General features: G+C 51.2%; 2 protein-coding genes across 4 annotated transcripts in view; one reads left to right on the top strand and one right to left on the bottom strand.

Annotated features, from left to right (window-relative positions):
- The window catches only part of LRP1 (LDL receptor related protein 1), an 84,570-nt gene extending 77,019 nt beyond the window's left edge, over positions 1-7,551 (bottom strand). For both annotated transcript variants that reach the window (XM_025401871.1, XM_025401872.1), the window contains exon 1: positions 6,929-7,551. In XM_025401871.1, coding sequence (XP_025257656.1) covers positions 6,929-6,995 — 67 coding nt within the window. In that variant the 5' untranslated portion in view covers positions 6,996-7,551. The remainder of the gene's footprint in view (positions 1-6,928) is intronic.
- STAT6 (signal transducer and activator of transcription 6) overlaps positions 6,866-17,249 on the top strand; it is a 35,733-nt gene continuing 25,349 nt past the window's right edge. For both annotated transcript variants that reach the window (XM_025401878.1, XM_025401875.1), the window contains exon 1: positions 6,866-6,987. The gene's annotated coding sequence lies outside the window, so the exon portion shown is untranslated. The remainder of the gene's footprint in view (positions 6,988-17,249) is intronic.

Here is a 17,249-nt window from a genome sequence, read left to right as displayed (position 1 = left end):
AACCTCCCCTCCATTTCACATCCCAGCTATGGTGCCCCCTCCTTTAGCCTTCACTGAGTCCCCCCGCTGTCCCCCACCCCCATTTTTGGCCTGAACTCCACAGAGGAAACAGCAGCTGGCAAACTCCAAAAGCTGGAATGAGAGAGATTCACAAACCAGATGTGCTCTTGCAGGGAGGGGATGGGGGATGGGGCAAGTGAAAGGAAGAGGAGGGACCAGGCCCCTATCCCACAGCAGCACCAGGGGAGGGGGCCACATCTCCTGAGGGCCTGGCCAGCACAAGGATTGCAGAGAGATACGTGAAAGAACTTCCTGTCAGGGCTGATGTTGAAGGCCCCAGGAATCTGGAGTGAGAAGGCTAAGGCCTGTCTTTGATTTCCTTCAGCGGGAGAGGGAAGAAAGAAACAAATAAACGACTTTGGGGCAGTCTACACAGCCAAGGGAAGCCTCACTCAGAGCTGGGAGGGAGCCGTGATGGGGGTGGGGTAGGACACTTATCATCTGCTTAGAGGGAAAGCCAACCCCACTCCCCTCAGCAGAGCCTTCTGTGTCTGAATCCAGCACCCAGAAAACCCACCTTTGTGGCCTGCAGTTTAGATGAGAGAACAACATCGCGCTAAGGCCTTCCCACCTCCTGGCCCGCATGAGAGAACCTGGCGGTCTCCATGACTGATAGAAGCTAACCCTTTCACCTTGCTAACCACCTGCCACTGATTGGAAATACAGTAACTATTAACTCATTTAGTTCCTACAACCCTGTGAGGTGGGTGCCCTTGCAACCCCCATCTCACACATGAGGAAGCTGAGGCACAGAGTGACGGTAACTGAGCAGGTGGTTTCCTCATTGGCCATGGAATGGAGCCAGGTTAAGAAAGGAAACCAGGCCAGGCATGGTGGCTCACGCCTGTAATCCCAGTACTTTGGGAGGCCAAGGCGGGCGGACCACGAGGTCAGAAGATCGAGATCATTCTGGCTAACGCAGTGAAATCCCGTCTCTACTAAAAATACAAAAAATTAGCTGGGCGTGGTGGCGGGCACCTGTAGTCCCAGCTACTTGGGAGGCTGAGGCAGGTGAACCAGGGAGGCGGAGCTTGCAGTGAACTGAGATCGCACCACTGCACTCCAGCCTGGCAACAGAGAGAGAAAGATAAAGAAAGGAAAGAAAGGGAGGGAGGGAGGGAGTGAGAGAGGAAGGAAGGAAGGAAGGAAGGAAGCAAGGAAGGAAGGAAACCAGCTGGGCGCAGTGGCTCCTGCGGAAGGAAGGAAGGAAGGAAGGAAGGAAGGAAGGAAGGAAACCAGCTGGGCGCAGTGGCTCCTGCCTGTAGTACCAGTACTTTGGGAGGTGGAGGCGGAGATGGGCAGATCACTTGAGGTCAGGAGTTCGAGATCAGCCTGGGCAACATGGTGAAACCCCGTCTCTACTAAAAATACAAAAATTAGCGGGAGGCGGAGGTTGCGGTAAGCAGATATTGTGCCATTGCACTCCAGCCTGGGTGATGGAGTGAGATTCTGTCTCAAAAACAAAACAAAACAAAAACAAAAAACAAGGAAGGGAAATTACAGGGAGCACGCTGTCGTTCTCTGGCCCTGGCAGTGGGGAGAGGATTATGAGGGGTGGCCTTCAGGGCTCCTCAGAGAGGAGGGGAGGGCACAGAGGAGAGAGAGAGGAGCAAGAATGGGACAGAGGAAGGGGAAGACAGGCAGGAGAAGAAGGAGGAGAGAACTAGAGAGGAAGGAGAGGGAGTGAGTTTAGAGGAAGAACACCAGGACACAGGGGCCGTCTGTTCTCAGCTTTGCCTGAAGATGAATGTGACTGCCATGCTAACTTGGCCAACACCCTGCCCCACCCCCCCAAACCCAGGCACCCAGCCCAGCCATGGCCCCCAGGGCCACCAAACTGGAGCCAGGGCAGGAGGTGTAGAGTTGGGTGTGCGTCCAGACACAACACAGACCCCACTGCCCTGCTTGAGCCTTGGCTGTCATCCTCTGTCCCATTCTGGGACCTTAGGGGTGGGGAAGTGGGGTGAGAATTCCTGGCCAGAGAAGGTGACAGCGAAGTCCAACCCTGAAGGAGTCTTCTCCAGAGGAGGGGAACCCATCCTTTGATACCCCTTGAGGGAGCGAGGGCGAGGTCGAGGAAGAGAGCTAAGACCTTAGAGGTGCTTCTTAAAGGACAAGCAGACTCAGGGACTGCAAAAGCATGACAGGGACCCTTGGGGCCCTTTTTAAGAGTGGACACAGCAGAAGGAGAGATAGGCTCCCCTCTGAGATAGGTGAGAGGGGGGTTTTCGAAAGGGAACCACATGATATAGCTAAGGGAACAGAGTTGGGGGAGGATGCTCTAGCGGGCGGGGACAGAGCCTGCAGGAATCTGAATTTTCAACCCTATGGGGGTGGGGCAGCAAGGGCCTCCCAAACCTAAACCGAGAGGTTTTCATTGAATTTTATGTATTTTGGGTGTTGCCCGGTGGCTCCTTCCTGAGGCTCAGACACATTTTTGTCATTCCTGAGTCTGGGCCTCTGCTTTGCGGCCTGGACAGACAGACAGACAGGGGAGGGGAAGGGTCTCCGCTTCCATTCTGAGTCAATATTGACGCAGCAGGACATTAGCCTGACCCGTGACCTCCCCCACCAGCTTTTCCTTTCCCCACAAATAAAAGCCAGACCCCTAGAAGGCCTCCAGAGGTCACCATATCACTCACCAGGCATTTCTAAGCCTCCCCTCCTTCTCCCCCCACCCCAGCCACACACGGCTTATGCTCACCAGAGTAAAAGCTCCAAGCTCTTGACTCACTCCTTACATTTTTCTCCAGTTCTTAGGCTCCTGGTCAGGAGGAAGTTCTGCCAGAAGTCTAACCTCCCTCCTTCCTTCTGAAATACCTCCTTTCTCCCTCCTAGCCCACGAAGGGTATCAAGTTCTTTTCTTCCAGAAACATTCCCTCCAAAACCCATTCCCCAAATTAGTGGAGGGGGAAGAAGAAAGAGGAAGTCGGAGGAAAGTGGAGAGGAAACTTTTGGTGCTGAACTGGACACTGGGTCTGGCCAGGAAGGGGGAAAAATAGCCAAAACAGAGGGGAGGGAGCTAGGGGATAAGTGGGGAAGCCCCAAGAGACTCTTGCTCCCAAGAAGCTTTTGGGATACCAAGAGGCCTAGACGTGGGTAAATGGAGATAGGCAGAGAAAAATAAGACAAGTTACAGAGACGCAGAAAGAAGGGCAGATAATGTCACAAAGGTTTGGCAGTAAGAGATGAACCGAGAGGGTGAGAGACAGAGTTTCTAAAAAGCCAAGACAGCGCACACTAATGAGAGACAGACAGAAAGACAGACAGACAGGCAGAAAAGCCAGGAAGGGGGCTCAGTCCAGAAATTGCCAAGGCGATGACACAGTTGTCCTGGGATGAACCCAGAGAATGACTACCCCATTGGGCCTAGGGTAGGGTGGGAGCAAGATCTGTCCTAGCTTGGGGAGACAGTGTCGGTCCTAGGCAGTGCCGGATGCAAGGGAGACCCAGAATAGGGACCACTACCACCCCTGGAGTCAGAAGGGTAGAAAGGAGGAAGGAAAATGGAGCTCTTCCATCAGGGAAGCTAAGGCCTGGGGGGAGAGGCTCTCATCTCCCTTGGGGGAGCAAGAGGGACCACTCTCCACATATACCCCTCACCTCCTTCCCAGGGAGGGTTTATATTGGTGCCTGAGGCCATCGCACCGGAAACACTCCAAAGCCAACTGCTTCCTTCTCCAAACAATGCAGGATCCTGCTAACCAGGCTGAAATCTGGGACAGAAGGGGGAGGCAGGTTCTCTACCGCTCAATCCAGAACCACCAAGTCAGGGGCCTTCCCACAGTACCATTCAACTGCACCCAGATGCCTCAAGAGCAATAAGCCCACACCCAGAGCTGGAGGACCTGAAAGGTAGAGAGTCTAAGGAGCAAGGAGGACCCTGAGAAGAGAGTACTGGGAGGGAATAAAACTAGGCTTTGGGGTTCTGATGTGCAAGGGCTCACACTGCAGCAGGAGGAGACAGAGTTAGACTTGAGTAAGGAAGGGCTTCCCAAAAGGTAAGGAAGGGGTTTTGAAGAATGGGGGCATCTGGACAGGAACTGACTGGCCAGAACCTGGGCTGTCATCCTTTGGGAGGCTCAGTGATGGAAGGGTGGTTGAGGGTTAAAAAAAAAAAATGGAGAAAATGAAGAGAGGAGAGAGAACAAGAGAACAAGATCAGAAGAAAAAGATGTCTAGTGAAGCAGCCCTAAACATCAAAATATCTCTCCAACCCCAAAATGAATTTCTTACACATTCTTGCTTTAAAAGACAGTGAGGCAAAGGGAGACGTTTAGGATGTGAGTCTGATCAGGGAGAAAGGAGTTTGGAACTTTCTCTCAGGGATCCAGGACGCTAACACCCCAGCTTCGTAACTCACTTCCACTGTACCTACTCTAGTAACTGGTAATATGCTGGCTCAAGGGGGTGGGTGGAGAAAGGTCAGGAAAAAGGGAGGGAGGAAGTCAGCCTTATTCTCTGAGCTGTATCTGTATGGGGGTACCCTCCCCACTAGAAAATGTTCCCCAATCTCAGCAGGGCCCTCAATAGTCCCTCTTCCCATTCTCCACCCCATCTTTCTCCAATCTCTCCAGCAGCAGGTACACTCAATTTTGTCACTAGTGGGGAGTGATGTTACTCCCCAAAGGGCAGGGGACCCCGGAGGCAGATTCAGACACAGAAGAGAAAGTAGAAGAGGTAGGAAAGCCCCTAGGATTGCTGCCCTGGAGAGAAAGCAGCAAGGCTGTGATAGCAGGAGGAAGATTACATACTAAGTCAGGTGAGCTGGGTCATTTTCATTCTCTGGAAAGTAAACAAGAAAGTTCAGTGTTGATGGACCCCGAGGCAAGAGGGCAGGGGTTAGGGATAAGGGATCCTCTAGGCTGCCTCTGGATGGAGTTGAACTTACATTTCTGTGCAATTCTCCTTTCTCACCACCCTGTACCCAAGAGTGGGGTGGAGCTGATTATTTATATTCCCACTCCCAAGGCAGAACCACTGGTGTGTGTTTCGGAAGGGTCCTCTCCTGGGGTTTCAGATAGTTTGATCTGAGCTGGAGATAGAGGGGGTATGGGTGAACATTTTAAGAAAGGGTAGGGAGATAAGGAGAACATGTCCAGTCTCTCTCTTCCACTAACTTGGTGTGGCAAATAGAACTCCTTTAGAGCCCTGGGAGTGACACTATCTGGGGTCCCTTCCTGACCTTCCTTGCTCTCCACAGAAACCCTCTTGCTTCTGCCTAACTCTAGCCACCCTCCTTCATGGGGCTTCTGATGGGTCTCTCTCTCTCTCAATTTTTTTTCTATTCCTCTCAGAAGTGGTTGCAACGCCAATCTCCCTGCCTCAGTTTCCCTTCTCACCTCACAGGGCTGAAAACAAGAGAAAAACACATGATAATGACAGGAGCTATGCACAGATAATGACTGGCTGTGCGATGTGTGGAGGATATTCAGGCAAAGCTCCTCTCCTACTCCGGGGCAGATAATTGGTGGGGTGGGGGTGGGGGTTAGACAGTCCCCAAGAGGGCACAACTGAGGGCCACTAAATATGTTTTTTGGGGGCACAGCTGCTTCCTGACCCTGTAAGTCTCCTCCCCCAATTGAAGCAAGTTAGGGAGAGGGAGGGAGATAGTCTGGTTTGAGAAAAACTTTCCCAATCCCACTCTGGCAGGACAGAGGAGGGGGTGTATGATGGTATTGGGCCCAGTTTTGTCTTTGGATGAGAGGGCTAAGATGACAGGAAGGGATGAGATCCCACCCCGTCTCAAATCAGGGACCTAGCCCAGCCCAACCCCATGACCCCAGCTTAACGCTTGGGCAAGACTTGAACCAGTGACTCACAAGTAAGAGAAAAAAAACAGCTGACAAGAAAAGGGAAGAGAGGCACCCCATTTCCCCAAAAGGACGCAGTTCTAGCCTAAGCCTAACTCTGCAATACACAAAATGTGTGTATATGGGATTTTGGGCTTGGAGGGGTGCAGGGAATAAACCCATTTACTAAAGGAGCGTGGGGGCACAGCCATAATCCCCATCCAACCTCCAGCTCTCCTTCCAATCCAACTGTGATGAAGCCAGAAGTCAGGGAGAAGGCAGCCTCCCCCACCCTCCTACCCCAGCATTCCAGGCCATTCTCCAGTCCCCTTCCCCAATGATGACATCTGACGTTTTTTCATCTCAAAGCTCCCAGGAATTAAGAAGGAAAATTCAAAGTCACATAGTATGGTGAGCTCCCCCTCTCTGCCCCCCAACACAGCCCTACCCCAGGCCACTGACAGAGGCCCTGAGAGGGGGAAGAGCCCACTTCAGCACCCAGGCCTCCAGCCGGGGCTCTGGGGTCCATTTCAGCCCAAGCAGGGGGCCCTCCCTCTCCCCATCCACAGCCTTCCCGGGCCTGCCTGCCCTGTGCCCAGCAGGGTACCCCTGGCCTGGCTCCCCCTTCGAGCTACAGAGGTCACTGCAAAAAGCCCCCCCACCCCACCCCCACCCCCTTTTGCAGCCGAACATTGCAAATCCGGATTCCTTCACAATTCAGATGGGGGGTGGGGGGGGTTGGAGGATGTAGGGGAGGCGGAGGCCCTCCCCGAACAGAGATAGGAAAAGAAGGCCTCTCCTCCCCAGGATCAGAAAAATGGGGATCCCTCTTCTCTGTACCCAGGCCTCTGGTCTTTGTTTGTGCTGGGGGGCCCCGGAAGCATCATTTGCCCAGGGCCCCCATCCCCCAAATCGGACCCCCATCCCCGCCCCCAGTCGGGCCGCTGCTGTGTCAGCTGGACTGGGATAACAAAAGGCACCCCCTCCCGCGTCTCCCTTCCCCATCCGTATGCAGGAGTGGGGGCTGGGGAGAGGGTGCCCCCAGGGGTCCAAGGGGGACGCGGAATCTCACTCACCGTCGATAGCGGCCGCGACCAGAGCTGAGAGCAGGGGCAGCAGCAGGAGCAACGGCGGGGTCAGCATGGTGTGGGCTGATGCAAGCAGCAGCCCCTTCCCCTCTGGTCCTGCTACTTCTCTTCTTCACCCCCCCCAATTGGGGGGTCCCCCTTTTCCTCCTTTCCCCCTCCTCCTTCTCTATTCTTATTCTTTCCTTCGGCAAAGCGCACCAGGGGCGTGGGTGAAGAGGTAGAGTTCCGAGCCCCTTGGGGAGGGCCTGCTGACTGGGGTGCGCCCCCTGCCCCCAAATCCAAACCCTTCACCCCACCCCCCCGCTTCACTCCTCGCTGCTCTTTCCCCCTCCCCTGGCGAAGCTCACAGCCCCATCTCGGAGCCGCCTCCGGCTGCAAAAATGCACAATTGGGAGGAGGCGGGGGGGGGGTGGGGGGCGTGGACCGGGTAGGGGAGCCTTTCAAGGGGGCTTGATGGAGCTCTGGGGGTTCCCCTCGTTTCCGCCTCCTCAGTGCATGGGCCTGGAGCTCGCACCGCTGTTCCCCAGACTGAAGTGCCGAGGAGGGGGCTGATGGGGGAGAGGGAGGGGACGGGTAGAGGAGGGAGGGAGGGAAGGGGCGGGGAAAGAAAAAAGGTTGGTGGGGGGGAGAAAGAGCTACGCGGCAATCCGGTGAGTGCGCATGCGCCGGTTTGACGCGCTGCCCGGGGGAGGGGGACGCGGACCCGCGACAGGGTTAGGAGTTCTGGAAAGCGGTCCGAGCGTGGGGGTCCCGAGGACTCGCTAGCTAGTTTGGGGCCTGGGGCGCCCTCTCCCCTGGCTGGACCGTCATCCCTGGTGCTCCAGAGAGCTGAAGGGGCCGAGGGTGGGATTGGGCAGTGGGCGGAGAGCTGAGCGGCTCCCCTTTGAAACTCAGTGTCATACTCTAGATTTCAGGCTCCCTCCGGGGGCGTCCGGGACTCGGTGGTCTGGGCCGAGGCCCGATTTTCTAGGGGAACCCTGAAGGTGCCTCCTCTGCCCGGGGTGGGGACTGGGGCAGCCAGTCCGCGGGGAAGGTGCAGGGAAAGGCTGAGCTTTGATTTGGAGACTTTGGAAGACTGGACTGGGATTGGGGCCTGCGGAGGAGGGGGCGGGGTGGGGGAGGGACCGAGAGGACCCGCCCCCACCTTGCTCCCGGGCTCGGAGTAAACAGGGACACCCGCGGGGACACGCCGGAGCTTGTCCTCCCGCGTGGGACTCGGGGATGGAGCCCACCTTAGTACCCGCCCACCCTGCTCGCCCAGCCCTGGGCACGGGAGGGGCAGGCCCTGGTTTGGAGGGAGGTGAGTCACCAGCGGGTGGGGTTGAGGAAGGGCCACCCCCTTTCGCCCAAGAAGCCGGGGCTCATTTATTTTTCTGCTTTTTTTTTTTTTTTTTTTTAAATACCTTCTGACTGGTTTGCCATCAATTCAGAGTTCTAGATTCCTAGAGCCAGGATTTGGAATAAGATGAGGGACTCTGGACCTTCATTTCCAGGCCTCGGGTTCCAAGAAGGTGTCTGCTGAGTGCCGGACCTTTGTCCCCAGGCTCAGCCCACACGGGAATGATACTTTGCAGAAGGCAGGCGCCGGGCGGTTCCCAGGGGCCAGTGAACGTGCTTCTGGCCACTGCCCCCTTCTGGGCGGCGTTTTATGGCTGTTCCCTTAGTGTCTGACTTTCTGGGTGTCTGCATGTCAGAGTTCAAGGAGCCGGGCAGACGACGTCGGCTGCCAAAAATTGACGCTGGAGAGGAGGGACGATTCCCCCTTTTACGTTCTAGTCACGGAAAGATCCCCACTCCAGTCTGTCCTTGGCAGAAACAGGAGCAGCACAAAGGACTTGCCTCCTAATGACAGTGATCTCAACCTTTAGCTTCTTCCAGCCGGCTTTGCTCAGCGCCGTGGCCACCTGCCTTTAGTCTCCCGGGCTAGAAACCTCAGACTTTTTGCCAACTCAAGGGGGCCTTTCCTTCCTATATCCAATCTTGCCAGCCTATGCTCCAGGCTTGTCGTTTTTTTCCTTTGAAATATATCTCAGATTTCCTCCATTTCCACTGCTGGAGAGTTGCTCCAGGCAAGAATAGGGTCTTATTTCTCCTTTTATCCAGCTCCCATAGCCCAATACAGTGTGAGACGCACTGTGGGGACTCACCAAATGCCTACCAGGTTCCTCCCAGGGCCCCTCCCAGTATTGGGATTCAAGTGAAATCAGGTTGAAACAGACTTGGGACAGCTTGACAGCTTTGAAAGGAAAATGGTATCTGGAGCAACCACATGTAGCCTGAAAGGGCTTGAAGGGGCTTTCCTCCCTCCCCGTACCCATCTGTCAGGTGACTCTTCCAAAAACTGCTCTCCCTGTGTCTCTTCCTTGCTGGGGAAACTCTAGTGGGTGTCTATAGACCAGAGTCAAATGTGAACTCCTCTTCAGTCATGGTCTTCCAAAACTTGGCCTCAGTCGGCATGCACTTCTCACTTGCAACCTCCTATCCCCTGCTATATCCTGAATGTGAATGTGTATTAACTTTATATTGTTAAAAAAAAAAAAAAAAAGTAATAACTAGTGGTTAAAAAAAGTACAGGAAGGTACAAAGTAAAAGGAAACTTGATGCTCTCCACACCCCCATTTTTCAGCTGCACCCTTAGAGTAACTTCTATTAACAGTTCTTCAGGTCTCCCCTACCAGCAGAATTTCCCCCCCACACCCTGCCCCCAGAGTCTTGCCCTGTTGCCCAGGTTGGAGTGCAGTGGCCTTATCTCGGCTCACTACAACCTCTGCGTCCCAGGTTTGGCAATTCTCCTGCCTTGGCCTCCCGAGTAGCTGGGATTACAGGCACACGCCACTATGCCCAGCTAATGTTTTTGTATTTTTGGTAGAGACGGGATTTCACCATGTTGGCCAGGCTGTTCTCAAACTCCTGACCACGTGATCTCCCCTCCTCAGGCTCCCAGAGTGCTGGGATTACAGGCGTGAGCCACCGTGCCCGGCCAGGAGAGTTTTTAAAACAGTAACATGCAGGCCAGGTGTGGTGGCTCATGCCTGCAATCCCAACACTTTGGGAGGCCAAGGCAGGCGGATCACTTTTCAGGAGTTCGAGACCAGACTGGCTAACATGGCGGAACCCCATCTCTACTAAAAATACAAAAATGAGCCAGGTATGGTGACGCATACCTGTAATCCCAGCTACTGGGGAGGCTGAGGCACGAGAATCGCTTGAACCCGGGAGGTGGAGGTTGCGGTGAGCCGAGGTCGTGCCACTGTACTCCAGCCTGAGCAACAGAGGGAGACCCTCTCTCAAATAAATAAATAAATAAATAGATAGATAAATAAATAAATAAATAAAACAGTAATATACAAATATAAGTGAATATCCTTTAAAACCACAAAGGAACTCATATGATATATACTGTTCTGTAAGTTGCCTTTTTTTCAATTAACTTAGCTTGATCCCTTTCCACATTGCATGAACGCATTTAGCTTACCCTTTTATCTTGGCTACTTGGAATCTCCTTGCTTGGATGTTCCACAATTTGCTGGTATTGTTGGGCACTTGGGTTATTTCCAGCAGGTGAACTGCTCAGGGTATGTCTGTAAGGTGAGAGAATGCGTATTTATGTCTTTTTTTTTTTTTTTTTTGAGACGGAGTTGCACTTTTGTTGCCCAGGCTGGAGTGCAGTGGCATGATCTCGGCTCACTGCAACCTCTGCCTCCCAGGTTCAAACTATTCTCCTGCCTCAGCCTCCCGAGTAGTTGAGATTACAGGTGCCCGTCACCATGCCTGGCTCATTTTTGTATTTTTAGTAGAGACAGGGTTTCTCCATGTTGGCCAGGCTGGTCTCAAACTCCTGACCTCAGGTGATCCACCCACCTTAGCCTCTCAAAGTGCTGGGATTACAGGTGTGAGCCACCTCGCCCTGCTGAGAATGCATATTTCTACCTGAGCCATTGATTATACAGTTCCCCTGCTCCTCTACCCTCCTCAGAAAAGCCCTCCTGTTATTCTCGCTCTGCCCATCTCTCCTGTTCCAAACTTGTATTCAGGATAGCTTCAGTATCCAGAGTGTAGCACTTTATTACTTTATTTTGTGGGCTCTATATCCACCACTAGACTATATACTCCTTGAGGGCAGGAACCATGTCTTTTTCTTCTTTGTTTCCACCCAGCGTGAGAGGCTCTTGATTGGTAAAAGGAATGTTAGGACTAGAATTGCCTTCCCTGGAACAGGATGTGACTTCAAGCATCTTCTTCCCTCTCTTTCTCCTATAGCATTCATTGTTTGATCCTCTCCGCCTCAGCGCCTTCTCTTCCTCCCCACATCTGTTCTTAAGAGGCATTTTCAAATTCTTGGGTTGGGATTATAACCAAAATAGTAGGGAATCATGGAGGAATTCTCTGCAATTCATGATTGATACCTGGAATGGTGATTAGGGCAAAGAAGCTAGTGTGGGGAAAGGGTATCTTCTTTTTCAGGTCGCTCAGCAAATTACAAAATACTCCCTTTTCTAAGTATAATAGGGCCTGGGCTGGGGCATTAATTGGGCAGCTCTGGAACTGAATGTCAAGCCAGAGGCTAGCACCACCTAGTGGTCAGTTAAGGAAGTGTGCGTAGGAAGGGTATCTCGGAAAAGTCTGACGGCAGGCGGAGAGAGGGAGAAGGACCAGTATTTATTGAGCGCTGACCATGTCCCAGGCCCACGCAGTGGACTTTATTTACAGTATCAGCTCACTTAAGTCTACCTTTTGTCATGGGTGTTATTTCCAGTGTGTATAAGAAAATAGAGGCCGGGCGCGGTGGCTCAAGCCTGTAATCCCAGCACTTTGGGAGGCCGAGACGGGCGGATCACAAGGTCAGGAGATCGAGACCACCTGGCTAACATGGTGAAACCCCGTCTCTACTAAAAAATACAAAAAATTAGCCGGGAGAGGTGGCGGGCGCCTGTAGTCCCAGCTGTTCCGGAGGCTGAGGCAGGAGAATGGCATAAACCCGGGAGGCGGGGCTTGCAGTGAGCTGGGATCCGGCCACTGCACTCCAGCCTGGGCGACAGAGCGAGACTCCGTCTCAAAAAAAAAAAAAAAAGAATCTTCTGAGAGAGTAAGGAATCTGCACCAAATAATGGTGCAGATCCAAGCCCGGATTTCATTCACTTAATAAAAATATTAGGTACCTTGTATAAGCAAGTACATTGCTAGGCACTAGGGATAAGAAAGGGAAACACACAGTCTCAGCCTTCAAGAAGCTTGCAGGTTAGCTGGGTGCTCAACAAGTGACAGACAATGACAACACAGTCAGTACCTTAACACCCGTGATGAAGGCATGCACAGAAGGGCATGGGAACCCAGGAAGGATACCTCTTCCAGGCAAGGTGGTCCAGAGAGAAAGCAGCAGGTGATGCCAAGCTAAACGTTGAATGAGAGGAAGAAAATGACAACCGATAACGAAAAGAAAGGGTGTTTTAGGCTGCATGGTAGGCAAAGGCATTGGAGGCATGAGAAGTTTAAAATATGTGAAGAACATCAAATATGGTATGATAGCTGAAGTTTAAGGTACTTTGAGGGGAGGGATAGATGAAGTATCAGAAAGCCTAATCACAAAGCATGATGTTAGCCACAGTAAGGACTTAGAATTTTTTTCTAAAGGTAGTGTAGAGCCAGTTGAGAAATTGGTGAAGTCCTTAATGCATGAGCGATAGAGCTGGAGAGGAAGAGGATTCAGAAACAATTAAAAAGTAGGATCTAGTATACTAACCAGTTAACTGTATAGGCCTCAAGATAGTGACAGAGAATTCTGAGTCTAGAAAATTTGGCTCACATTAGAATCACCTGGAGAGTTTTTAAAAATCCCAGTGCTGTGGTGGCATGCATCTGTAGGCCCAGCTGCTCAGGAGACTAAGGTGGGAGGATGGCTTGAGCTCAGGAGGTTGAGGCTGCAGTGAACCATGATCATGCCACTGCACTCCAGCCTGCGTAACAGAGTGCAACCCTGTCTCAAAAAGAAAAATAAATGTATCAGTGCTGGAGGATTTATGCTTGATTTCAAGACTTGTAAGCCACAGTAATCAAGACTATGTGGTGCTAGCATGAGAACTGATAAACAGATCCATGAAACAGAATAGAGAACCAGAAATAGACTTACAATCATTTGATTTCTTAAATAAAAATTATATATGCATTTATTATTTTATAATGTTACTTTTATACACTTTTATCTTGGAATTATTATTTTTCATTTGATTAGTTTTCTATGCATCTATCATTTTTCCCAAATATCTCAACATAATTTTTAAAAATCAGATGGTTGTTCGATTTCTTATTGCAATTCCTTCGTGTTTACCACCCCTCCACCCTGCTCATCCCTATCTCACCCTGTGCAACTTCTGCATTCTTGCTTCAATGTTGACTAGGCACAGCCTTCGTTTTTCTTTTTAAGACAGAGTTTTGCTCTTGTTGCCCAGGCTGGAGTGCAGTGGTATGATCATAGCTCACTGCAGCCTCAACCTCCCAGGCTTAAACTCTTCTCCCCTGTCAACTTTCCAAGTAGCTGGGACTACAGGCACATGCCACCATGCCTGGCTTCAGCATCCATTCTTAAATTCCTCTTCACCATTGATCTGGAATTTTACTCGGAGCTGGAACCTGTCTGAGACCAGACTATTGGAAGTCTCTTACTGCTGGAGGATGGTATCGCTGGGAAAGCCCCACTCCCACACCCAGGAATGCAGGATCCATCTCAGTGCAACTGTTCTCAGCTCTCTACTTGTCTGGGGTACCACACTTCTCAACTGGATTCTGTACTTCTCATAAAGGTATTTTGATCAGCAAATTGTTAAGTCTGTGTTTCTGCAAGGGGATGAGAGGTGGGACTTCCTATTGCACCAACTTGCTGACCCCACTGTAAAGGTCATTTGATTTTGAAAAAGATGTCAAAGCCAGTCAGTGGAGAAAGGAATGTCTGTTCAATAAATAATTCTGGAACAACTTCACATCTATATGGGAGAAATAAATGAACCTTGACCCCTACCTCCCACCATATGCAAAAAATTAATTCAAGATTGATTACAGGCCGGGCCTGGTGGCTCACACCTGTAATCCCAACACTTTGGGAGGCTGAAGCGGGCAAATCACCTGAGGTCAGGAGTTCAAGACCAGCCTGGCCAACATGGTGAAACTCTGTTTCTACTAAAAATACAAACCTTAACAGGCCAGGCATGGTGGCTCACACCTGTAATCTCAGCACTTTGGGAGGCCAAGGTGGGTGGATCATCTGGGCTCAGGAGTTCAAGACCAGCCTGGCCAACATGGCAAAACCCTGTCTTTACTAAAGATACAAAAATTAGCTGGGCGTGTTGGTGCATGCCCGTAATCACAGCTACTCAGGAGGCTGAGGCAGGAGAATCGCTTGAACCTGGGAGATGGAGGTTGCAGTGAGCTGAGATCACACCACTGCACTCCAGCCTGAATGACAGAGCAAGACTCTGTCTCAAAAAAAAAAATTAATTTAAAAACATAGGCTGGGCGTGATGGCTCACGCCTGTTATCCCAGCACTTTGGGAGGCCAAGGTGGGCGGATCACGAGGTCAGGAGATCGAGACCATCCTGGCTAACACGGTGAAACCCCGTCTCTACTAAAAATACAAAAAATTAGCTGGGCGTGGTGGCGGGCACCTGTAGTCCCAGTTACTCAGGAGGCTGAGACAGGAGAATGGCGTGAACCCGGAAGGCAGAGCTTGCAGTGAGCCGAGATCACACCACTGCACTCCAGCCTGGGTATCACAGCGAGACTCCCTCTCAAAAATAAATAAATAAAATAAAATAAAAATACAAAAATTAGCTGGATGTGGTGGTGAGCGCCTGTAATCCCAGCTACTCAAGAGGCTGAGGCAGGAGAATTGCTTGAACCCAGGAGGTAGAGGGTGGAGTGAGCCGAGATCACGCCACTGCACTCCAGCCTGGGTGACAGAGTGAGACTCCGTCTAAAAAAAAGATTGATTATAGACCTAAACCACAAATGCTAAAATCATAAAGCTTTTAGGCAAAAACACAGAGTATCTTCATAACTTGGAGGAAAGCAATCCCTTCTTAAGCTATAGAAAGCAATAACATAAAATAAATTTCTTGATAAGTGAAACGTCAAAATAGAAAACTTTTGCTCGTCAAAAGACATCATTATCGTGCAATCCCAGCACTTTGGGAGTCTGATGTAGAAGGACTGCTTGAGGCCAGGAGTTTGAGACCAGCCTGGCCAACAAAGCTAGACTCTGTCACTACAAAAAATTTTTTAAATGAGCTGAGTGTGGTGGTGTGCACCTGTAGTCCCAGCTACTCCAGATCCTGAGAAAAGACGATTGCCTGAGCCCAGGAGTTAGAGGCTGCAGTGAGTTATGATTGTGCCACTGCACTCCAGCCTGAGTGACAGAGTGAGACCCTGACTAAAAAAAAAAAAAAAAAAAAAAAAGATGTTATTATGAACGTAAGTCAAATAGATAGACAAAACATTGATCTGAGAAGGGACAAAGGAATGTGAGATATATTAAAAATTCCTATAGTATAGTAATAAAATGACAGCCCAATGAATGGACAATAAGCATATGAAAGGTACTCGAGGCCAGGTGCCCTGGCTCATGCCTGTAATCCCAGCACTTTGGGAGGCCGAGGTGGGCGGATCACCTGAGGTCAGGAGTTCGAGACCAGCCTGGCCAGCATGGCAAAACCATGTCTCTACTAAAAATACAAAAATTAGCTGGGCGTGGTGGTGGGCGCCTGTAATCCCAGCTACTTGGGAGGTTGAGGCAGGAGAATCACTTGAACCCAGGAGGTGGAGGTTGCAGTGAGTTGAGATTGTGCCATTGCACTCCAACCTGGGCAATGAGAGCAAAACTCCGTCTCAAAATAATAAAAAAAAAAATAAAAAATAAAATAAAAAATGATCTAGATATGGAGGTGCATTCCTGTAGTCCTAGCTACTCAAGAGGCTGAGGCAGGAGGATTGCTTGAGCCTAGAAGGTTGAGGCTGCAGTGAGCAGTGATTGTGCCACTGTGCTCCAGCCTGGGCAACAGAGTGAGACCTTGTCTCAAAAATAAAAAGAAAACGGCCGGGCGCGGTGGCTCAAGCCTGTAATCCCAGCACTTTGGGAGGCCGAGACGGGCGGATCACGAGGTCAGGAGATCGAGACCATCCTGGCCGACACGGTGAAACCCCGTCTCTACTAAAAAATACAGAAAACTAGCCGGGCGAGGTGGCGGGCGCCTGTAGTCCCAGCTACTTGGGAGGCTGAGGCAGGAGAATGGCGTGAACCCGGGAGGCGGAGCTTGCAGTGAGCTGAGATCCGGCCACGGCACTCCAGCCTGGGCGGCAAAGCGAGACTCCGTCTCAAAAAAAAATAAAAAAAAAAAATAAAAATAAAAATAAAAAGAAAAAAGAAAAAGAAAAGAACTCAGTATCTTTAGTTATTAAGAAAATGCAAATTGGCTGGGCACAGTGGCTCACGCCTGTAATCCCAGCACTTTGGGAGGCCGAGGCAGGCAGATCATGAGGTCAGGAGATTGAGACCATCCTGGCAAACACAGTGAAACCCTGTCTCTACTAAAAATACAAAAAAATTAGCCGGGCGTGGTGGCGGGCGCCTGTAATCCTAGCTTCTTGGGAGGCTGAGGCAGGAGAATGGCGTGAACCCGGGAGGTGGAGCTTGCAGTGAGCGGAGATCGCACCAATGCACTCCAGACTGGGCAACAGAGTGAGACTCCGTCTCAAAAAAAAAAAAAAAAGAAACAGAAAATGCAAATTATGCCAGGCGCGGTGGCTTATGCCTGTAATCCCAGCACTTTGGGAGGCTGAGATGGACAGATCACGAGGTCAGGAGATCGAGACCATCCTGACTAACACAGTGAAACCCTGTCTCTACTAAAATTACAAAAAATTAGCCAGGCGTGGTGGCAGGTGCCTGTAGTCCCAGCTACTCGGGAGGCTGAGGCAGGAGAATGGCGTGAACTCAGGAGGCGGAGCTTGCAGTGAGCCAAGATGGTGCCACTGCACTCCAGCCTGGGTGCAGAGTGAGACTATGTTTCAAAAAAAAAAAAAGTGGCCGGGCGCGGTGGCTCAAGCCTGTAATCCCAGCACTTTGGGAGGCCGAGACGGGCGGATCACGAGGTCAGGAGATCGAGACCATCCTGGCTAACACGGTGAAACCCCGTCTCTACTAAGAAATACAAAAAACTAGCCGGGCGAAGTGGCGGGCGCCTGTAGTCCCAGCTACTCGGGAGGCTGAGGCAGGAGAATGGCGTGAACCCGGGAGGCGGAGCTTGCAGTGAGCTGAGATCC

Source organism: Theropithecus gelada, chromosome 11 (genome assembly GCF_003255815.1).
Source record: "Theropithecus gelada isolate Dixy chromosome 11, Tgel_1.0, whole genome shotgun sequence".
NCBI classification, from domain to species: domain Eukaryota; kingdom Metazoa; phylum Chordata; class Mammalia; order Primates; family Cercopithecidae; genus Theropithecus; species Theropithecus gelada.
Note: the sequence above shows the minus strand (reverse complement) of the source record. Positions and strands in the feature narration are given on the sequence as shown.